Below are 23958 nucleotides of genomic sequence, written 5' to 3' on the forward strand. Positions count from 1 at the left end.
CAAAACAGGAAAATGATAAATGTTGGAGAAGATGTGGGAAAATTGGAATACTAATGCATTGTTGGTGGAGTTGTGAACTGATCCAACCATTCTGAAGAGCAATTTGGAACTATGCCCAAAAGCCTATAAAAATATGCATACCCTTTGACCCAGAAATAGCACTTCTAGGGCGGCATCCCAGAGAGATCATACAAATGGGAAAAGGACCCACATGTACAAAAATATTTATAGCAACTCTTTTTGTGGTGGCCAAGAATGGAAAATTGAGCGGATGCTCATCAATTGGGGAATGACTGAACAAGTTGTGGTTTATGAATATAATGGAATACTATTGTGCTATAAGAAATGATGAGCAGGTGGACTTCAGAAAAACCTGGTAAGACTTATATGAACTGATGCTGAGCGAAATGAGCAGAACCAGGAGAACATTGTAAACAGTCGCATTGAGCGATGACTGGCTTTGATAGACTTAGCTCTTCTTAGCAATGCAAGGATCTAAGACAACTCCAAAAGACTCATGATGAAAAATGCTATCCACATCCAGAGAAAGAACTATGGAGTCTGAATGCAGATGGAAGCACACTATTTGCTCTCCTTTTCTTTTGTTATTTTGTTTCTTCTTTCTCATGGTTCCTCCCATTAGTCTTAATTTTTCTTTACATCATGACTAATGTGAAAATACTCTTAACATGAATGTATAAGTAGAGCCTATATCAGATTGCACTCTGTCTTGGGGAGTGGGGAGGAGAGAAAGGGGGAGAAAATTTAAAACTCAAAATCTTGTGGAAGTGAACATTGAAAACTAAAAATATATAAATTAATTATTAAAAAAAAGAACTTTGGGGGTCAGTGTCTGGCTGGCATAGTTTGGACACATAATGGCCATCCTTCTATCCTTTCATTCCCAGCAGTTTGTTTCCCTCCCTCAACTCAATAGAGGAAACAGTTACTGACAATGCCAACTGTGCAACGATGGAATGGAGTATTCTTGCCTTGGCATGCTAGTGAGTGCCCTATCACTCAATACAGTCAAGCAGGGAATAGGGTTGCAGGTTTTGGGGAAAAGCTGGACAAAAAGATGTCTTCAGTCCCTTCCAAATCTAATATATTAAGGCTCTAATGTGCTTGTGTTCCAAGATTCCATGGTTCTAGGAGTCTATGATTTTAATGTTAGAATATTCTATAATTCTAATGTCCAGGACACTGTGATTGTCAGGCTCTAAGAGGCTATGGTTCTGAGATGATAAGGTTCAAAGAGTCTGAGATGTTAATGACTCCTGTCTAGTCCTTCAAATACTTGAACATAGCTATTGTGTCCCTCTTGGACTTTCTTTAAACAAAACACTCCCAGTTCCTTCAATGGATGCTCATCTGGTAGGATCCCACAGCTCTCCACCATCTTGGTCACCCTCCTCTGAATGCTTTCCAATTTATCATTTATCATTTTGAACACAATCCTTCACATGTGATCTGCCAAGGACAGAGTAGAATAGAACCATCACTTTCCCTCCCTTCCTGGACAATATGTTTCTCTTAATAGTAAATGCATTAATTCTTTCACCTGCCATATCGTGTCAATTTCATTGACTCAGATTGAGCTTGGAGTCTCCTAAAACTCTAGGATCTTTTTCAGATAAACTGCTGCTTAGCCAGGCCTCCCTGAATCTTAAGCTTGATTTTTTCTTTTTTTAAATTAATTTATTTATTTTTAGTTTTCAACATTCACTTCCACAAGATTTCGAGTTTTAAATTTTCTTTCCCTCCCTCCTCTCCCCCCTCCCCAAGACAGCATGCAATCTAATATAGGCTCTACATATACATTCTCATTAAACATAGTTTCATATTAGTCATGTTGTTGAAAAGAATTAGAACCAATGGGAAGAACCATAAGAAAGAAGAAACAAAACAAAACAACAACAAAAAAAGAGAGCAAATAGTATGCTTCGATCTGCATTCCAACTCCATAGTTCTCTCTCTGGATGTGGATAGCATTTTCCATCATGAGTCTTTTGGAGTTGTCTTAGATCCTTGCATTGCTGAGAAGATTATGCTTGATTTTGTGAACTTATATGTATAAGACTTTCCATTCATTCTTATTAAAGTTCATGTTGTTTTACACACATATGTGTGCATGTACATATACATACATATAAACATAATTTGAGCCAATGTTTTAGCCTAGTGAGGCATTTTTTGAATCTCCATTCTGTCATCCAAAGTGTTAGCTATGTCTCCTAGCATTGTGTGATTTGCAAATTTGGTAAGCAAGCCATCTATTCATTTATTTAAGTCACTGATAAAAATGGTAAGGAACACAAGATCAAGTGCGGGGACCTTCTTCCAAGGTGACATCTAAGCCTTTCTGACAAGACTTTGGGTCCAGCCATTTAGCCAGTTCCATTTCCACTAAACTGCATCAAGCCCACATCTCTTCTTTTCAGAATAGCACAAGACACTTTATTCAATGCCTTACTAAAATCTAGATAAACTATAATTACAGTCTTCCCTGATCAGAGTCTAATAATCCTGTCAAAATAGTAAACAATTATAACTAAAACAACGATTTAACCAGAGCTTATTGCAAAACACTTTACAAATGTGATCTCATTTGATCCTCACAACAATCTGTGAGGGAGGTGTTATTATTATCCCTATTTTACAGTTGAGGAAACTGAGGATCAGAGAAATTGTGACTTGTTAGAATATCTAATATCCAAACCTGCTTTAAGTCAGGATTTAGACCTAGGTCTTACTGATTCCAGGTCCAGTGCTCTATCTGTTACAACAGACTGTCTCCTTAAATAAGGTGAGTTCTGTAGGACCTGTTTATAATAATCAGTTATTTCAAATCTCTGTAATATGGTTCCCCTTGGCCTGGACACTGGGACTCATAAAGTGCAGCTAGAAGATCTCTTACCATTTCCCTCCCTATTTATCTTCAATTTCAATGTCTTATTAGCCATTTTTGTTCTGCCTTTTCCAGTCCCTGCTGGTCAGAGTCAGATCCTGAATTGAAATTCCCTTCCTTGGTTTTTCTGCCTTTTAAAGGATGAAATTATCATTAACATAAGCTAAAAAGTGATTAGCAGGCCTACTTTTGGCAGAGAAAGAACTCTGAAATATATGTGGAAAACTGAAGTCTCCTAGTACTATTATAAGATGCTGCTGTGTCAAGCTTGTGATGTTTCCTAAATTACCCCCCTTTATTTCCTCTTTCTATTCAGGTGGCATCTATGAATGAATGAATGAATGAATGGCACTTACCATACCACACACTGTGTTAACTGCTGGAGATACAGACACAAAAGCAAGACTGTCATGTATTTTGTTGATGACAAACACTCCTTTTTTCTGTTTGTCTTTACCCAAATACTCTTCCCCTCCCCCACTTTGGAGGCAATCAAGGTTAAGTGACTTGCCCAGGGTCACACAGCTAGTAAGTATCTGAGACTGGATTTGAACTCAGGTCCTCCTGACTTCAGGGCTGGTGCTCTATCCACTGCACCACCTAGCTGCCACCAGACACTCTTCACTGTGCTTCTCCTCTCCGGTTCCTGGTTTTCTTCACATGAGCACATTCTCTTATAATGTACAACATTACTCTACCCCCTCCCTCCCTTTCTCTTGGTCCTTTTGAATTACATGTATCATCTAGTACCATGTTTCAGGCATAGATCTCATCTCATGAAGTCTCAGTGATACCAATGAGGGCAGATCTGTCCCTTTGCTCTAGAATCTCTAGTCCATCTTTGTTAATTATCTCTACTTTGTGTATTTGTATGTAGACATCTGAGGCCAGGGGTTTTGGGGGCTGCATCCTTCCTCAGATGTTGTCTCCCGTGGGTATGCCTGCCTGCTGTTATTCTTTTTAAGTTAGAGCTGTTCTCTAGGGTAGCTAGGTGGCACAGTGCATAGAGCATGGGCGCTGGAGTCAGGAGGATCTGAGTGCAAATCCAGCCTCAGACACATAACACTTACTGGCTGTATGACCTTGGACAAGTCACTTAATCCTGTTGCCATAAATAAATAAACTATAGCTGTTCTCTAGGGTAGCTAATTTGGTGGATGTACATAGGCAGTTATCTCCCCAACTTCCTTTCCAATTTGAAATCTTTTTAATTAGATCTCCAAGGTTCCAAACAAATACATTTTACCAGCCCTCAGTAGTGTACTCCATTCCTGGAGCCTATCATAATTATATTTTAGACTATTATCCAGAAACCAAAACCCTAATCTCAAACACCACCTTCTCAACCATATGTCCACTTCTCAAGTCCACCCTTCCCTTCTGAAGTCTGGGTCTTCGATCTATGGGAATGGTGGAAGCATCACCAGTGCCATTAACATATTAAGCTTCTTGCCCAAGACTTCCCAGTTTTCAATAATGCTTCCTTGATTCCTTCTAGTTGTGTTGTTTGTGCCCACCTGAATCACCATGAGTGTATAGTAGTCATCAGGGAGGACTAGCACCTCTGCTGTGAGGGCTTGCCAAGCCCTTTTCAGGACTGCTCATTCACCTTTGATGTCCACCTTTGCCCAACTCTCATCCATGCACAGGAGCCTTATCCTGGGAAAACCATCTGGGCAGTTGAGCTAAACCATGTTGACCATAACCAGTGGGCCTCAAGTCCATTGGTGAATTAGGGGGATGTCTACCCCAAGCATGTGAAGACTTTCCCTGATGGAATGGGTAGATGAGAACAACCTGTTCCAATAGCCATGCAGGTGGCTAAAGCAGGGGCTGTGATACACTTAGTTTGGTTAGACATTAAAGTCATCCCAGACAATTGTCATCTTGACTTTTGTCCTGCTGCTAACTTTGATGATTCAGGAGGAGTGAGACTGATGACTTTGAACAACTCTGCCTCACTTAAATCCAATTCATGTACAAGTCAAGACATCGAGCTATGATGTCATTGGTCCACTTCAAAAATGAAGGAGAAACAATCAGAATAGTCATTAAATGGCTTGTCACGAGATCATCACTCTCCCTTTCATTAGCCACTAGAAACATAATCTTTTTAGCCTTCTTAGCCCTTAGCTGGGATGTGTGATATTTGGGTGGAGGGAATGACTACTTTGCTAATTTTATATCAGCAATATGGTATGGTTAAAACAAAACAAAACACTAGTCTGGAAATAAGGAAACCTGAGTTTAGTCCCTGCAATCAATATATTGCATTACCTTGGGCAAGTCACTTTATTCTATTGAGCTTCAATTTTGAAATCTATAAAATGGGGGGATTGGACTAGATAATCTCTAAGGTCCTTTACAAGTCTAGTATGCTATGATCTGTGGTCCCTTCCAGCTCTAACATTCTATATTCTAACATCCTCAAAGCTCTAACATTCTATTTTAACCATAGTTTAAATTCCATTAAAGTTCCAACCTTCTGAATTCTAAGTTCCCTAATACTCTATGATCCTATATTTGGGGTGTAATTGAGGGAGAGGGTTCTATACATAGTTTAAACTGTGAATACCAGAGGCAGGAATAAATGTCTGTTTCCTTCAATGGAACCTTCTAGCCATTCAAATACTAACTCAATCTTCTATCTTGTTTCAAAGCAGAAATGGGCCATCAATGGTCTTAGAGTTACATATAGTAATCTATAGACTGAGTCAGTAATGAAGCATCAGGACGATATTCAGATCACAGTTTCCCTGGTTTCAGGGACCAGCAGATCTCCCTACCCCTATTCCCCACCGTCAATATTAACCTAAGTTTTCTCTCCATTTCCCTTCTTTGCTTGGGTCAATATATTCTATTTTTCCACCAAATAAGTCAATATCAGTATATTTTTCCATTAGACACTAATTTAATAGCAGCTTCTGTTGATTCATACATATTGCTTCTGCTCACACCTATTACAGCTTATCCTCCCACCCAATAATGTTTTTTTTTTTTTTTTTTTTTGCGGGGGGAACAGCATATGAAGAATAGGACAAGCTGTTGGAAATCAAATTTACTGAAAGGCTGTATAGGCTTTCCTCCTTTCCCTACTCCCATTCACTCCCACCTGGGAGTCCTGCCAGGAGGGACCACCAAGCTTTTCAGGGGTCCTCACAATTTACAGATATAGTAAGTAGACTACTGGTCCTAGTGACATTTTTTTTTAAGGCAATTGGGGTTAAGTGACTTGCCCAGGGTCACACAGCTAGTATGTGTCAAGTGTTTGGTCTGAGGCTGGATTTGAACTCAGGTCCTCCTGACTTCAGGGCTGGTACACTGCGCCAACTAGCTGCCCTTCCTAGTGACATTTGGCCATGACTTATGTGACACTTTCTAAATAGGCCAGTTTCAGCCTGGGTATTCAATGTTCTTCACTGAAGAAATCATTTTAACCTCAGTGAAATTAAATAGAAAGAATAAAGATACTCTCATCAGATCAGATAATGGACCTGGAACATAACTTGGAATGTAGAATTTTAGATGTAAAGGGACATTAGAACATAGGATGTCATGGAAGGGACCTTTGAGATCAGTTTGTCCACTTATTTTGCATGTGAGAAAACTGACATCCCAAGAAGGGAAGTGATTTGTCCAAGGTCACATAATTAGGAAATAGCAGAATGGAGAGATTTTAACTCAGATCTCTTGTCTCCCACTCCAATGTTCTCTCCACTAACTACATCTATGGTTCTCAAATTGTTTGGTCTTAGAATGCCTTTGTACTTTTGAAAATTATTGAGGACCCTGCTCAAAGCCCTTCTATTTATATGGATTATAGCTGTCAATATTGACTGTATTAGGAATTAAAACATTTTAATATTACAGTAAGAATAGCTTTGACCTCATGGACACCTTGAAAGGGACCCGATTTGAGAATCACTTCATTATACCACCACACCAAAATAATTTGGAAATAGCGTTTCCTGAACATAGTGATTTGGCTAAGATGGAAGGCTATTCTCTGTGAAATAGAATATCATCTCTACCTTCTTCCATTCTCTTTCTAGGATGAATTTCCCTACACAATCTGAGGGACTATTTAGAACAATCTGCCCACTTCTAGTGTGGTTGGAAGCTCTCTGAGGGAGTGCAGGGGCAAATTTAGTACCATGGACACAGCTACCCAGGACTTTGGTGGGTGGTGCAGGGCTTTCCAAAGCAAGAACTGGCTAACTTTGAATCCTTTGGAGGAAGTAGCTGGTCCCAGAATAGCCAACTCTCTCTCTCTCCCCCTTCCTCCCTCTCTCCTCTCTAAATCAAGATTCATTTGATTCTAGGACTCTGCAGTAAATTCACAGTAAGTCACCCTATAACATGACATACCAGTGTGCTGTAGTCAAAAGAGCAATGGATTTCAGGCAATAGGATTTTATGATAGTCAAAATTGAAAAGACATTAGAGATGATATCTGGAACCCTCAAATCTCCCTCTCCTCCATTTTAGAGGTGAGGAAACTGCTACTTAGAGAAGTAAAGTCACCTAAATAATAAGTAGTTGAGTTAAGACTTAAGCAGAGATCATCTGACTCCAAATTTAATGCTATTTCCATTACACTATAATGCTTTTCTCAAAAGAGATGGATTTGAATCCATGCTAAGTGTATGAACTTGAACAAGTCATATATATTCATTGGGCTTTGGTTTCTTCATCTATAAAAATGTGAAGGTTGGACCAAATCTCTAATGTGTCTCCCAGCTAGGTAGCACAGTGGATAGAGCACTAGACTTTGGCTCAGGAACACTTGAGTTCAAATTATTTAACTGTGTGAACCTGGGTGAGTCACTTAAACTCTATTTGTTTCAGTTTCCTCGCCTGTTAAATGGGGGTAATAATAGCACCTACCTCCCAGGGTTGTTGTCAAAATCAAATGAGGTAATATTTGTAAAACACTTTGTAGGTCTTAGGGTACTATACAAATGCTATTTTAATTATTCCAGCTCTAAATCCTATGCTTGAGGAATAAAGTCAGGTAGAACCAGGCTTGATAGGAGGTATTTAACAAGGAGGGAACTTTCAGCTCAAGAGAAGGAATATTTTCCCAAATCAGAACTGCACTGGCTATTTCTCGTGCCTATAATGCTCTCCCTTTCTCCTAAAATGTCTCTGGCCTTCTTCAAGATTCATCTTAAATGGCACCATAGCCTTCCCCTCCAAAGCTGTCATCCTTCTATTCTGTAGCAGCTATGTGGCACAGTGGAGAGAACACAAGACTGGGAGTCCAGATGACCTGAGTTTGAATCTTGCCTCAAATCCTAGCTATGTGATTCTGGACAGGTCACTTAATCTCTTTACGCCTTAGTTTCCTATTCTGTAAAATGGGGATAACTATAGTAATTATAGGATTATTGTGAGGATCAAATGAATTTACATGTGAAGTCTTTGCAAACCTTCAAGCACAATATAAATATTATTATTATGTGTCACATGTATCCTATTATTATGCATCTTATATGTATCTATTTATTGACAAGTCCCTCATTAGAACACAAGTTCTTTGAGGGGAGGGACCATGTTTTGGCCTTCATTTGTATCTCCAGTGCTTAGCACAGTTCCTGGCATACAGTAAGCATTTAATAAATGCTTATTGACTGACAATGGAATGTCTCAAAGGATGGGAGCCCTCATTCCTATAAGTGTTCAAGCATGAATTAGATGATCACTTGTAAGGGAGATTATAGAAGGGGGTGGTCCTATTTCATGTAATGGCCTGACTAGATGCCACTTGAGGTCCCTTTCAGCTTTGGAATCTTATGACAGCTACGTTTCTACTCATCAGTGAGGTGGTCATTTTATCAATTGTGTTTGGAAATGGAAACAAAGCTGCTACTTATCACAAAATCCTGATGGGGTTTAAAGGTTCTAGTTTTTTTTTTTTAATATCAATAGTTATTTTATTTACAATAGCAAAAAACCCCCAAAATTTCTGACAAAGTATGACAAATGATGATGTTCACATAATTGAATAATACTGTAAGTATACAATTATATAAAATGAAGCATAATAGAAAATGTGACAAGATAGGAAGGGTTATTACTCAAAGAGATCAGCAGGGTAATGACTGGATGTATATCACCTTTAATGAGAAAAAAATTTGTAATCAAACATTTGTTATTTGTCTGTTAATTCCTGTGATTCTCCTTTGTAAAGTGCTATGGGTTTAGGTGATTTTAAGAAATATCTATAACTTTTATTTATAATAGCAAAGAACCTGAAAATTTATAACAAAGCAGGATAATAAATTATGATATGTTCATGTAATTGAACAATACTGTAGATTTGATTTGATATTCTGTCAAATCCACCCCAAAGTTCATTGATACCTTGACTCTGTTGATGTTGCTTCCACTCATGCTTCCACTTCTGTCGATGAGGAAAATGAACTCTCCATGGGTCTTGCGAAGGCTGGACTGAGTTGGCTGGAGGTCAGGGCAGAAGTTGAGCATGAGTACTGAGTGATGAGGAATATCCTTGTGGAGACGTTTCCTGATTATTTCCATCTGGAGGACAAAGAGAATAGCTGGTTTGGTGAAACTAGCTGAGGGCTCCGGCAAGCTCTCTGGAACTTTATACCAGCCTGCTGCCTGTCAGTCACAAGTCAGTCAACAAACACTGATCAAGCACCCACAGTGCTTAGTGCTGGAGGAGATAGAGAATTTAGATAAAGTGCAGTTCTTGCCCTCATGGAGCTCACAGTTTAGCAGGGGGGTATGATGACCACTATACACAGTATTACCTGATTGGAGAATCAGAGAGGTGCAAGGTAAAATGCCATGTGAGGTTTAGGTGGGTGCATTATGAATTACTAACTAATTACTAATGACTAGAGAGCATTACTCATGGGTGGGATGAGGGAAGGGTTCCTGGAAAAGCTAGTATTTAATTTGAGCTTTAAAGGATGGGTCAAAAAAAAAAACAAAAAAAAATTAAAATTTAAAAAAAATTAAATAAAGGATGGGTCATAGAATTCAGCAGGTGAAGACAGGGGAGGAAGGCATGTCAGGTGTAGGAAACTGTGAGCAAAAGCCCAGAGGTGGAAAAAAGCAGCATTTGGGGAGGACAGAATAGACCAGTCTGTGCTCTGGTCAGACCCCAGTTTAGAGTGTAGCATGCCTACCAGAAAGTACTATGAAGGGGGAAGACACCTTGGCACCCATGGCACCTGCCACCACTTGCCCATCAACCCACCACCTGCCTCCTCCAAGAAGTGTTTCAGGATTGACTCCACTTAACTCCTCTGCTTGCTGTCTGTCTTAGTATTTCTGTAGTCATTTTGTGACTGTTGTTTTTCTGTGAGTGCTCTCTAGTTGTTTCATATATGGGTATATGGGTATATGTTCTGTCCTTTGTGAGTTCCTTAAGTACAAGGACCATATCCCTTCTGTGTCTTTGTACCCTCCCCTTTTCCTGACTGTCAGTTCCTAGCACAAGGTTGGCCCCAAAGCAGATGGTCTTGCGAAAGGCAGTGTGATATAATGAAAAGAATGCTGCACTTGAAGTCAGGAGAAATCTGGGTTTAGATCCTGGTTCTGACACTTACCATCTGCTTGGCTATAGAAAAGTTACTTAACCTCACTGTTTCCTCATCTGTAAAAGAGGATATTAATACTTAGAAGACCTGTTTCACTGGGTTGTTAGAAAAATCAAATGAGAAAGTCCATCAGAATCTGAAAGCCCTATAATGAGCGTCATCCATGGTTATTATGATCATGCATCTACACTTTAAAAGTCAATCAATCAACAAGCATACATTAAGTGCCTACTAAATGCTAGATATGGGGTTTTACTAATCATTTCTATTGCCCAGGAGATCCTCTCTTCCATGTCTTATAAGAAGGTTTTTTTTTTTATGAGTTTCTGTGCCTGAAAAATTCCATCACTTGGTGGCCATCCCTCTGGAGATGTCTTCCTATGCTTGGGTAGGTGGCAGATACCCCTACTGCCATTGGGTCTGTAACTGAAGCCTTCCCACCTTGGTAAGACCTGCCAGAGATCTTACCTCTTGTGCTCTTCTAATAGAGCCTTTGAGAAAAGTTAGAGCTGTCCAAAAGCCAGAGTTCCCCAACAGAATCACAACATCTCAGAGGTGGGAGGGACCTCAGGGGCTATCAAAGCCTAGACCAATCAATACCTTAACAGTAATCTCCTCTATATCTTGTGCAGTGAGTGGACATACAGCTTTTGCTTGGTGACAAATCTACACCTTCTGAGGCCTCCCATTCTAGCTCTCATAGTTAGGAAGGTTTCCCTGATGTCAAGCTTGAACTGGCCACTGAAACTTCTGTCTGTGGCTTCCTGTTCTTCCCACTGGGGCCAAGCAGAACCAGACTAATCTCTATTCCACTGGACTGTCATTTAGATACCTGAATACAGGTATCAATTCTTGCCCCACTCCTCAAGTCTTCTCTAGGCCAACTACTCCATTCCTTCCAATGATCCTCATGGCATGAACTTGAGTCTTTCCTTGCCATATTGGTTGTCCTTTTTCTGGATGCTCTCCAGCTTCTTAATGTCATTCCTAAAATTGAACCTAAGCCCAGAAATGAACCTAGTATTCTCTCTATATGGTCTGATGGCGGACTGTCATTTTCCTAATTCTGGTCATTCCATCTCTCTTAATACAGCCTGAAGTTGTAATTGTTTCCCAGCTACCATGTCACATTATTAACTCATCTTTTGAACTTTCAGTCCATTATAGCCCTCTAATGTCTAGTCATGCCTTCCCCATTGTATAATTGAGACATTGATTTTTTGAACCTAAGGATGAGATTTTACATTGATTCCTATTAAATTTCATCTTATCAATTTGGTCCAGTGTTGAAGATTGCTCTGGAAACCAACAAGTAAAGTCTGGGTGACCACTAGCAGTTATCCCTGTTCAGATGGCCTCTGAGGTTCTTTTTAGTGCTGAGACTATGATTTTGAGAATTAAGGGTCAACTCCATGTCAAGCTGGGCCATCATGAGAAGTGCCCTTACTAAAGAATAAGGCTTACTAAATAGTAATAATAGAGAAAGTATGACATGTTCAGTTGAGGACTGGCTTTGGAGCCAGGAAACCTGGTCTTTGACACATATTGGCATGTGTGACCATGAGCAAGGCATTTAATCTCATAGTACCCCCAAGCAATTCAGTAAGATTCTAAGTTACAAAATTTTCAGTTTTCATTAAGGGAGTTTCCAAACCTGCAGTTTCCCACAATGATGAAATCATAGGTCCAGATAAAAAAGAAAGACTCATATTTACATAATGCTTTTTGTACTTTACATAATTATCTCATTAGATTCTTATAACCATCCCATCAGGAAAGAAGGGAGTGCACATTTAATTATCATCTTTTTATAGTCGAGGACATTAAGGGTCAGAGAAGTGAAATGCTTCGCCCAGCTGGGAATTGTTAAATCACCCTGGGAACTGATAACCTTGAAGATTCTGAATTCCCTGGGCCTGGAAATAATCTCTACCCTCTTGCATCCCCCGCCTCCCCCGTGCCAGGAGAATGGCTGATTGAGAACTGTCTTTCTGCAGGGTCAGGATACAGGGAGGTATAGTGAAAAGAACACTGGGTTTGGAGTCAGAAGATCAGGGTCTGAATCCTGATTCTGCCATTCACTACCTGGGGGATCTAGGAAAAAGTCAATTGCCCTGTCTGGCTCTCAATGACCTCTTCCATAAAATGATAGCACTGGGTGAGGTCCTCCCTCCAGTTCCTACTGGCTCTGTCATTTTATGATACTCTTTCTTCATTCCCACCAGTACTGTCATTGCAATACTGTATTTCTCCAAAGTGTTTTTACCTATATTATCTCATTTGATGCTGACAATTCTGAGGATCAGGCACTATTTCTATCCACAGATAAACAGGTGAAAAAAATGAGACTGAGAGAGGTTCCCTAACCTGCCCAGGGTCACATAGCCAGTGAGTGTCTCAGGTGGGCTCTGGACCCAGACCTTCCCGTCTCCTATCCACTGGGCCTCTCATAGTTGTTGATTGTTCTAAGCACCCTCAGAGTTCTGCTGTTCTGACATTCTATGTTTTAAGACCTCTCCCAATTTGGCCATTTTATGGGTTGTAAGGGCTCTCCCAGCTCTGACATTGTGTGTTCTAAGGTCTCCCTCAACTCTAACATCCTGTGTTCTAAGGGACCTCCCAGCTCTCACATCCTGTGTTCTAAGGGCCCTTCCTGCTCTGACATCCTGTGTTCTAAGGTCCCTCTCAACTCTAACATCCTGTGCTCTAAGGGCCCTCCCCGCTCTGATATTCTCTATTCTAAGGCTTCTCCAAGTTTGAACATTTGACCTTCCAAGGTCTTGCCAGTTCTGACATTGCATGTTTTAGCATTCTAGCTCTAACACTCTATGATTCCAATCAGAGTCCTCCATGGTCATAGTCACATATAGTGGCAGCCTGTACTGTCCCAGGGAAGATTTTCTGAAGCAAGGAAGGTAAAGGTGGCTTCTGAGGCAGGCCCAGCAGGGCCTATACGGGGAAGATTCTTTAGCATCTCCCTGCTGTCACTCCTGCCTCTGCCACTATCCAATTACAATAAACATCTCATCCTCACCCTGGAGCTGGTTGATCTCTGCCAGCCCTGGAGCTAATGAGAATTCAAGGCATTTGCATAACCAACCAAAGGTGACAAATTAATTCCCTTTTGAGGCTGAATTTCCCGAGCTAACTCATTTAAACAGCAGTTCATGAGACCCAGGGGGTGCTTCCCCTACCCGTGGGCCAGGAATCTTCCGATGACCCAGACAGCTCTGCTTGTGCCTGAGGGTTGGAGTTTTGATGTGGGGAGGCTTGGGAGGCCTGGCTCTGCCCATCCACTTCTCCAAAGGAATCTAGCCTGGGGCTTTTCCAGCTGAGTCAGATAGATAGTGCAGAGATAAGGCTTGGCCTCACCCTGGCAGAACATTCTGAAGTGTGACTCCCACAGCGGGAATGTTAAAGTCATTTGAAGCCACTGGCCTGTTATCCCCATAGTGGGAGGTTGCAAGATGGTGAGGGTGGGGTGGCGTGGTGGTCATGGTTGATGCCTGGGCCCCATAACTGGGCCTGCAGGGGGAACCCCTGACCTTGGCTTCCTCAATACTTGGCTCTAACCCTCCCAACTATCTAGTCCATCCAATATGTGTGTGTGTGTATACATACATACATACATACATATATACATCCATACGCACATACTATCTGTACATGTGTGTATGCTATACATAAATATGCATATTTATGCATATAAGCCCATTCATAACAATAGTCTGTCTTTGTCTCTGTCTGTCTCCTCTCTGTCTCTGTCTGTCTCTCTCCTCTCTGTCTCTGTCTCTGTCTCTTTCTCCTCTCTGTCTCTGTCTGTCTGTCTCTTGCACTACAAAGTCTTAAAAGTGATGACCAGACTTGGTCCCATTTGATCATCATGACAACCCTATTACAGGTTTTAATATTAAAAACAGTTAGTCTTGGGGTAGCTACATGGTACAGTGGATAGAGCACTAGCCCTGGATTCAGGAAGAACTGAGTTCAAATCTGGCCTCAGACACTTGTCACTTACTAGCTGTGTGACCCTGGGCAGGTCACTTAACCAAAAAAAACCCACCCCAAAACCCCAAAACAAACCAGCTATTCTTTATATAGTGTTTTAAAGTTTGCAAAGCAAACTTTATTTTGTTTGATCCTCACAACAACCCTGGGAGGTAAGTGCTGCTATTATTCACATTGAACAGATGAGGTAACTGAAGCAGAAAGAGGGTTAAGTGACTTGCCCAGGATCCCACAGGTGTGAATTCAGGTCTTCCTAAATCTGGGTCTAGCCCTCTATCCACTGGGCCCCCTAGATATTACAGGTATTACTTTCAGTTTTTACTCTTGTTATCATTGTATAGAGAGGCAGTATGGTGTGTTGAATAAAGAACCAGCGTCAGAGTCAGGATGACGTATGATTCAAATCTTGTGTCTGACATAGACTGGCAAGTCATTTAACCTCATTGGGCCTGTGGCAAATCTCTAAGATGACAAATTTACAAAGTAGTGGCCACTCTGAGCAGAGGTGCTTTCCACCTCACTGGGAGTTCCATGCTCAAAAACAGTTACAAATCTGGTCCCCCAAAATGTGCTATTAGAATGATCATAATATCACATAACTATAGCTAGATGGAACCTCAGAGACCAACCTTCCCATTTTATAGATGAGGCAACTGAAGTCTAGACTACACAGAGAAAAGCAAAGATGGAAGTTGAACCCAGGTCCCCCAACTCCAGACACAATGCTTTTCCCCAGTCAGTGAGGAATCTAATGAGCAAGAACTATGACCTCATTTTGAAAATGAGGTCTATGGCTAAAAAAAAATGTAACCCAGAGTCCATTAGACATGAATGCCTGGGTTCTTCTCATCCACTGCTCTCCTAAGAAGGGAAAGCCCTGAGAAGACCTTCCTGCCTTGAGACCCTTGCTCTCAATGGAGATCTGAGGATGTTTGGAAATTTGATTAGGATCAAGAGCAAAAGGGGGCAGGGCAGGAAATTGGAGGTGGGACTAATGTGGTCTCCCTTCTCATCTGCCTAGGCCTTGTTATGTAGCAAGCTTGTGTGATGTAGGGGAAAGCATACGAACCTTGGGCTACAGTTGCTTCTCTTCCATCTACTCAGTGTGTGATCTTGGATAAATCCCATCACCTCTCTACTCTTACACTCAGCAAATGAATGTTAGAGCTCGAAAGGATTGTAGAGATAATCTCGTCCAACCTTCTCACAAGTTCTCATCATCTCCTTCTTGGACCACTATGAGGACCACTTATACGGACTCTGTCTCTAGTCTCTCCCCATTCCAATCCATCTTCCGCATAGCTGCCAACTGACGTTTCCTAAAGTGTGTACCTGACCTCATTACTTCCCTGCTCAAGAAGATGCATTGGCTCCCTCTTGCTTTGAGGTTAAAATACAAAATCCTCAGACTGGCATTTCCATCCCTCTACAGTATGGCTCCAGCCAAACTTTGGGGCTTGTACTTTATTCTCCTTCTTGCACCCCATGTCCCAGGTAAACCAGCCTGTGCTTGCTGTTTCCTGTGCATAATATCCCATCTCTTGCCTCTGGGCTTTTGCACAGGCTATGACTCATGTCTAGTATGCACTCCCTGCTCCTCTCTGCCTAATAGAATCCCTAGCTTCTTTCTATGTTCAGCTCAAGTGCCATCTCTTATAGGAAGCCCATCTTGACCTCCCCCACCATCCCCAATTGCTAGTGTCCTGCCTGCAAAAATACATTGTGTATGTGTGTGTATTTACTTTTTTAGGCACATCTTTTTCTAGCAGAATGTAAACATCTTGCAGGAAGGGACTTTAATTTTTGTCCTTGTATCTCCAGCACCTTGGACAGTGCCTAGCACATAATACACGTGGAATGAATGATTTTCTGTTATACTGTGCTCTGGGCCTCAGTTTCCTTTTCTGAAAAAAAGGTTGGCATAGATGATCTCTGAGGACCCTCTCGACCCCAAATTTGAGTAGTTCTATAATTCTGTACCTCATTTCCTAAAGACAAGGATGGTGTTCCCCTTTCCTCCCCTCCTCAGGTTTCTACCAGCCCAAGCCAGTCACCTGCCTTACCTTTCTCTGAGCGCTGATAATTTTCTTGGTCCCTTTGGCAAAGTCACTTCTTCCCTTCAAGTGCTGCTCAAACTGTCCTTGGGTCATGTCCCCTTGTTCCATCAGGATGTGTGGTATGTGAGGCTCTAGGTGAGGAGGAGGGAAGGAGGAAGAAAAGTGTCAGGAAAAGAAACACAGCTATGCTGAATTCTGGAGCTGAGGGAGACTGGGAGGAAGCTCAGGGAACAGAAGTTAGGGTAGATAATTAAGTATTTCTGAAAAGATAGACATCATTCTTTGCCCACTCTGGCCTGGAGGGTCTGATGATGACCCAGACAAGAGTCACAGACAAGAGCAGTATGGCTCTTTGGGACTCAGAGAGCCTGGGGCTCAAATCCAGATTTTGTCACTTCTGAATTATGTTACCATGACTAAATCACTTAGGGCCTCAGTTTCCTCCTCTGAAAACAAGGGGGTTGGTCTAGATCAGAGGTTCTTTAAGTGTGGTCTGAAGACCCTTAGGGGTCCCTGAGACCTTTTCAGAGGGTTTGTGAGGGCAAAACTATTTTCACAATCATACAAAGATGTTATTTGCCTGCTAAAATACTCCTCCCTTTTCCAACTACATATCTGTGAGAGGGTAAATTTTCTTCATACACTTCAACTGAAAAAAAAAAACAACAAAAACCTTATTACAAGATATTAAATGCAGGAGCAGACAGGAAAATATATGTCTTCTATTAAGCCAGACATTAAAGAGATTTGCAAGAATATGCAAAACAATACCACAATTTTCAAGTTTTTGTTTCAGAAAATATAATTTTCTTTAAAATACATTATTTATGTTAATATGTAACAGGTTTAGTATTGTTATTTTAAAACAAGTTAACAAATGTTTTAAAATTTTATCAGTTTTAATTTTTAGTATAGTAAGTATTACTAGATATAACCTACATAAATGAAAACTCTTTGGGGTCCTCAGTAATTTTTAAGAGTGTAAAAGGAGAACTGCTGTTCTAGATGATCTAAAGGGTCTTTCAGCCCTGGAGCCAATGATCAAAGCAACAGAGAGGTTGTACAATGGATAGAGCACTCCACCTGGATTCAGGAAGACCTGGATTCAAATCCAGCCTCAGACATTTAGTGCTTGTGTGATCCTGGCCAAGTCACTTAACCTTCATCTGCCTTAATTTCCCCACATATAAAATGAGTAGATTGGACTAAACAGTCTGTAATTCTCCTAGCTCAAAATCTATGGTGTTATGTTTCTAAAGATGTCTAAAGATGGGCCAGGGAAGAGTTCATTTGGAATGTAATAGCTTGGAGGAAAGAATGTGCTACCTCTTGGCTTTTTATTCAATTAATGATACTCACTAATATGGCACTAAGTTTGGCTGTTTTTATACTGCAAGAGTGTGGGTGTTGTCAATGGCCACTCAATATCAGGGCCCTCAACTTTGGCAAATGACCCATTTCAGGGATACACCAAAGCCACGAGAGAAGAGTTGGGGGTTTCAAGGCTGCCCTACCAGTGGGGTGGATAAGAATCTCCACAGGCCTATCAAAGGTATGCTTGTTGGCCAACGTGATGATGATGCTCTTGGCAGAGCAGGCAGATGGGGCAGCATCTGCTCGGATCTCATGGGTGGGACTTTCAACTCCTGAATGGGACAGAAAGGAAAATAGACAGTGAGACACATGTGGTGGGGTAGAGTGGGTTCACGAAGGAGGGAGGGAAGGAAGCAGAGAGATAAAGACACATAGCAATCCACAACCAGAGGAGAGATTCTATGATGGAGTGGGAAGAGGTCTGGGCTGAGAACCTAGTGACCTGAGTTCAGGTCTTTGCTCTGGCATTAACCTGTTGTGTGACCATAGGCAAATCCCTTCAGTTCTCTGGCCCTTGGTATTGCCCTCTGTAAAATGAAGGGGTTGAGCCAGATGACCTCTAATGCCCTTTTGGGTTCTGACATTCCATAATCTATGGTCTGTTCCAGCTCTGACAGGCCATATTCTAACAACATGTGTTCTAAATTTCCTTCTTACATTAACATTCTGTGATTGCGATCATGGTATGGAGACTTGAGATTTTCCAGTGGAGGCAACTGACTAATGTGCCATCTTCACTAATTGCCCATTTGGGAGCCTGCCAGACTGGTAGCCATGATCTTTAAGGTTTGAGGACAAGAAACAATGTGCTTTATAGAGACTACTAGCTAGGTGGCAAAGTGGATGGCATGCTGGGCTTAGAGTGGGAAGACTTGAGTTCAAATCCAGCCTCAGACACATACTAGCTGTGTGACCTTGGGCAAGTCACTTAACCGCTATCTCCCTCAGTTTCCTCATCTGTAAAAGGAGGATAATAATAGCACCTAGCTTCCTAAACTTGTTGTAAGTATTGAATGAGATAATATTTATAAAGCATTTAGAACAGTGCCTGGCACAAAGTGAGCATGGCACTTAATAAACACTTCTTCCTTCTTTCCTTCCTCCTTATGAGATTTCATGTATGAGTTCAAACCCCTTCCTCCCTCAACCCTTCCTTCCAGTGGATTATTTATGAAGGTCCCTGGATAAGGGCAGTTGGAGCCAAGAAAAGCCATGATGGCCACTCACCTGCAAGTAGGCAAGGTCCGCGGATCTCTAGTTGGAAGCTAAAGTCATACTCCATGGGGTTGGTGATTTCATAGTCCAACAGCTGGGCTATACACAGGGACTTGCTGGAGTACTCAAAGTTCTTGGGCATACAGATATGTTTGCTTCTGTAAGGAAAGGGCAAATAGTTTGGGCAGAATTCATGGGCTTTCTGGGTGGGGAGATGGTAGCAACAGCGCAGGGGAGAGGCCAGTTGTAGGCCAGGGGACTGAGCCAGTGGGTTAGAGGCACAGGAAGCCAGTTAAAGGGCTAGCAGGGGGCTCTATGATTCTCCTTGCCTCCCACTCCAAGTTCTAGCCCTGATGCAGCTCTGGGATGGGGGAGAGATTTGGCTCAGTGTTCTCTAAAAGGGTTGGTTACCAAGAATGGATAAGAGGCCCTGCATTGGAGTGGAACTGAAAAGTCAGAAACTAGACTTGGGGCAGGAGTGAATGGGATTTGGGAGGAGGCTATGGAGATGGTTCTATGGTCCCTGATGGGTTTCACTCAAAGGTAGGGAGACTCAGAGGGACACGAGGTGGTCCATGACCATGAGATGCACTGGGATGGAACAGGAAAAGTTCTGGACTGGGAGTCAGGTGACCTGAGCTCCTACTGCTGATAAACAGTGTCATTTTGGGCAGGGCACGTCCAGTCTCTGAGTCTTAAGGGATCCTCCTCTGCAAAGCAAGGGGTGGGACCAGAAGGTCTCTAAGGCCCCTCCCAGTTCTGACACTCTCTGTTCTAAGGACCCTCCCAGCTTTGACATTGTGTGTTCTTAGGTCCCTCCCAGCTCAGACATCCTGTGTTTTAAGGTCCCTCCCAGCTCAGACATCCTGTGTTCTAAGGTCCCTCCCAGCTCAGACATCCTGTGTTCTAAGGGCCCTCCCATCTCTGACATTCTGTATTCTCAGGGCCATTCCACCTTTAATATCCATGATAGCTGCCAGTGTATTGGGTTTTGAGATTTGCCAATGATGCCATTGATTGATGTCCTATCTGTACCAAAAATCAGTCTACTGCAAAGAATGCTGGATTTGGAATCCAGGTTCCAAACTTACCCTTGCCAATTACTATTGCAATGATCTTAGGCACCAAGAGGTGCTGAAGGATCATGAATAATAGGGAACTGGCCTTGAAGCCTGGAGGACCTGGGCTCATGTTCTCCATTCTGACTGTGTGACCCAGAACAAGTCATTTAACCTCTCAGTGAGTGCCGAGGCAAGTCTTTAAGACTATAAATTGCAGAGAAGGTGTCCTGCATTGGCAGAAGGCATTTCCTCATCTGGGACTCCCTTCTATTAATAAAATCACAGGGTCTGGTCTCTAGCCCCTGTGATTATAGACGATTCACATAATTGCCATCTCTTTGGGCCACTTATTCCTCATATGTAAAATCCCGGGGTCGAAATTAATTGATCTCCAAGGTTCCTTCCAATTCAAAAATCTTTGATCTTATGTTCCCTTATATGGGAATTTTAAATCTCCTTTTATTATTCAGGACTCAAGGCCATTCATTGCTCCTGCAAATTTCGGTTAATATTAACCTCACTTGACCATAAGCTATCCCATGGGATGTGAAAATTGACTTAGATCCTTAAACATTCCTTAGATAGGAAGCCAGAGGAAGAATCTTAAATGTCCCCGACTCCTTAGCAACCTGTAAATCCTCCTCCTCGGTCTGTTTGTGAATCCTCTAACTACGGTTAATCTGTAACCTGACTTAGTTCACCTGTAGAGTTTGTTTGATGAAGTTTGTGTCCTAAAGGATATATGAGATTGTGACTGTTTAAGTGTTCACCTTTTATGACATCGAAGGATGTATGGGGTCATAAATCTATCTTCTTGACTTGTATGGCCCAAGAGGAATGTACAAGTTTGCAATATGTAAATGAATCATTTCTCTGTCAACTCTGATGTAATTTTGCCTATAAGAAGCTTTGTCAGAATCCTCATAATGTTTAGATTTTCTCTGAGGCCTGAGTTTATTCTTGAGCACAATAATAAAACCTAGGCTTTTGCCTTCATGATTTCTGCACTGTGGTAAATCTATACAGTTACTCCTTCCACATCACAGGGTTAGGGACATGGCACCCCCATGATCTAGAAAATCTGTGTAAAATTTTTTGACCCTCCCTTTGTACCAGAGAAGAAGTCTGAATTATTATGGTATTAGAAGATAAAATATGTTGATATTATATAATATTATATATTTATTTTATGCATTTCTGAGTTTCTGAACTTTTTCTATGTTGTCTGCTGCCTTCACAAGTTGTCTGAGGCTTCCAGAAAACTCCCCCAAATTCTCTTTTAATTTCTTATGCCGACCCATGACCTGTCGAAACTGTGATGGGGAAAGTCACATGTAGAAGGGATTTGACAGAGTTAGCTACCACATAAAGTCAGAGAGGAGATTATTTCTCTTATAACGCCCTAAATGTTCTTTTCTCCACTTCTGATAATGAATCATCTGCCCCATTCTTTTGATAACTCAAGACCATTTTTCTGAAAATCTAGATCTGTGCCTCAGTGATTGAGATGGGAGTGGAAGGCAGAAGGCCAGGATGTAACTGCCTCGGCTAGTCTCTTACAGACTACAGTGAAAAACCTACATGCTCTAGAGCCCACTACCATCAGTGCTCCACACCAGGCATCAGAGAAGGCTAGTACTTATTGATGTTAAAGCAGATACCCCCACTTCCACTTTTGAGAGCCTGTCTGTTCTGACAGTCAGAGTCCAGTAGAACCTTCTACCCCACATGGAATGGTTAGTGGCAGCCTCAGGGGCAGCCCTTTACTTGTATTCTTTATTCACTATTTACCCCAAACTTTCCACCAGGCAAGGCAGGTACAAGTGGGACAGAACCTCAGTACAGGATAAAAAGGGGTCCCCCTGCTTTCTACTCATAGCCTTTTTGGACCCAGAAGTCTCATAAGCATCCTCAGCTGTGCAAGTCCCAGAGTTGGCCCAGAGGGATCACTTTCCTTTCCCAAGTGGCCTGCCTTCATCTGGCCTCCAGAAGGTATTAGAGGCTTTCATGGACCTTCTCTCTTTCAGAAAGGGGTCCAAAGGGACTGCCCTCCCCATTCTTACAGCATTCAGACTATGAAAGCAATGAGGCAGACCCTACTATTGCTCTTCTCCAAACGGTGAGGTCTGCCTCCTAGCAAGGGCAAGGGGGTCTCTCACCCTCGGGGCTGTTGGCTAGAGATGCTGTTATCTGAGTGAGGGACTGGTGGGACACACACAGCCGGCAGCAGGACCCTTACGGCTCCACTGGGTAGAGTTTGGAGCTCTGAGGAGGTGCTGATGAAGATGGACACGCTTTCCAGGGGGCCAATCGTACCCAGGTTGGCCACAAACACAGTCCGTTCCAGATCTTCATCCAGAGTGATCTTGCCTGAGAAGGATGACATGGGATGGAAAGAGTAATCCAGGAAACAACAACTTCCCTGGAAATGGGACTCAAATGAGTTCAATTGAATTGAAGTGAACCGCAATGAACTGAATTGAATTGAATTTCATTCATTTCAGTACAAGTAGTAAAATTCAGTTCAATTCAGGTCAATTATTAATTTATTCAAAGCAATTTAATTGAATTCAATTCAGTCTAGTGACTGAATTATCAATTCAATTAATTAGTTTTTACTGAGTGCCTACTATGTATCTAGGATGGTTGGGGGTTGAGGGAAGATTATAAGAAAAGTATTCCCTGCATACAATGTTGGACTTGGTCAGGATGTTGGCTAGTTTTGCTGAACTGGCTACTTTTTCTTTGTTTTTCCCCCATCTGTTTTAAGGGAGGTTCTCTGTTGGGAAATAAAGGTGATATAAAAACAAAAGATATCAATAAAATCTTTTTGAATGAGAAGGAAAGGAGGGAAGAAGAAAGGAAAGAAGGAAGGAAGGAATGAAAGAAGGGAGAGAAAGAAACAGGAAAGAGACAAAAGGAAAGAGTAAGAGAGAAAAAAGAAAAGAGGGAGAGAAAAGAGAAAAAGAAGAAGAGAGAAAGAATTGTAGATTGTATTGTCTTCAGTAGCTACCACTGTTCACCAAATAAAAATAAAAAGATCTTCTGCCATTCAAAGCCCTCCACAATCTTGCTCCAAATGACCTGTCTAGCTTTATCTTACCCTACTTCATGTTTACTACATTCCAGCCAAACTAGACCAGTGACTATTTCCCCATGTTTTTGTTCTAGCCATTTCCCCATGCCTTGGATGCCACCCCCCATCTCCATCCCCATTTGTGGACATTCTGTCCATCTTTGAAAGCCTAGTTCAGGTACTACCCTCCCTATGAAGTCATTGGAGCAGAGGAGTGAGAATTTCAGTCATGGGGAAGAGTCTGTTCAAAGGTGTGGTGATGGGGGATGAACTGTGAAATATAGGAAGCTGCAAGTTGACTAATTTGGCTAGAGAAATGCGAAAACAACCCAGAAAGATAGGTTGGAGACATACCCTATGGGGATTTAAATGCCAAATTGAGGAGTTTTGATTTTATCATCGAGGCAAAAGAGAGCTACTGAAGTTGTTTTAGGAGGGGAGTGACATGGTCATTCTGGTGTATTAGGAAGAACAATTTGAGCACTATGTGGAGAAAGGAATGGAGAGGACAGAAGTAGAGAGACTGGTTAAGAGGCTATTTCAATAGCCCAGAGGAGAGGTGATAAGGGACTGAATTGGTATGCTAGCTCTGTAAGTAGAGAGAGTGGGGCAGAGACCAGAGATGTGAAGATAGAATCAATAAGACTTGGTAACTAACCAATCATGGGGTGATGGTGGGGTGAAG

General features: G+C 41.8%; 1 protein-coding gene across 1 annotated transcript in view; it reads right to left on the reverse strand.

Moving 5' to 3' along the window:
- Nucleotides 1-23958, reverse strand: part of VWA5B1 (von Willebrand factor A domain containing 5B1) — a 77168-nt gene that overhangs the window by 46423 nt on the left and 6787 nt on the right. Inside the window, exons 4-8 of the mRNA XM_027841327.1 lie at nucleotides 22357-22567; nucleotides 19149-19294; nucleotides 18062-18193; nucleotides 16554-16678; nucleotides 9275-9451 (exon numbers count right to left, since the gene is read on the reverse strand). Of these exons, the coding sequence (XP_027697128.1) occupies nucleotides 9275-9451; nucleotides 16554-16678; nucleotides 18062-18193; nucleotides 19149-19294; nucleotides 22357-22567 (791 nt within the window). The remainder of the gene's footprint in view (nucleotides 1-9274; nucleotides 9452-16553; nucleotides 16679-18061; nucleotides 18194-19148; nucleotides 19295-22356; nucleotides 22568-23958) is intronic.

This window comes from Vombatus ursinus, unplaced genomic scaffold, assembly GCF_900497805.2.
Source record: "Vombatus ursinus unplaced genomic scaffold, bare-nosed wombat genome assembly UNPS02014859.1, whole genome shotgun sequence".
NCBI lineage: Eukaryota > Metazoa > Chordata > Mammalia > Diprotodontia > Vombatidae > Vombatus > Vombatus ursinus.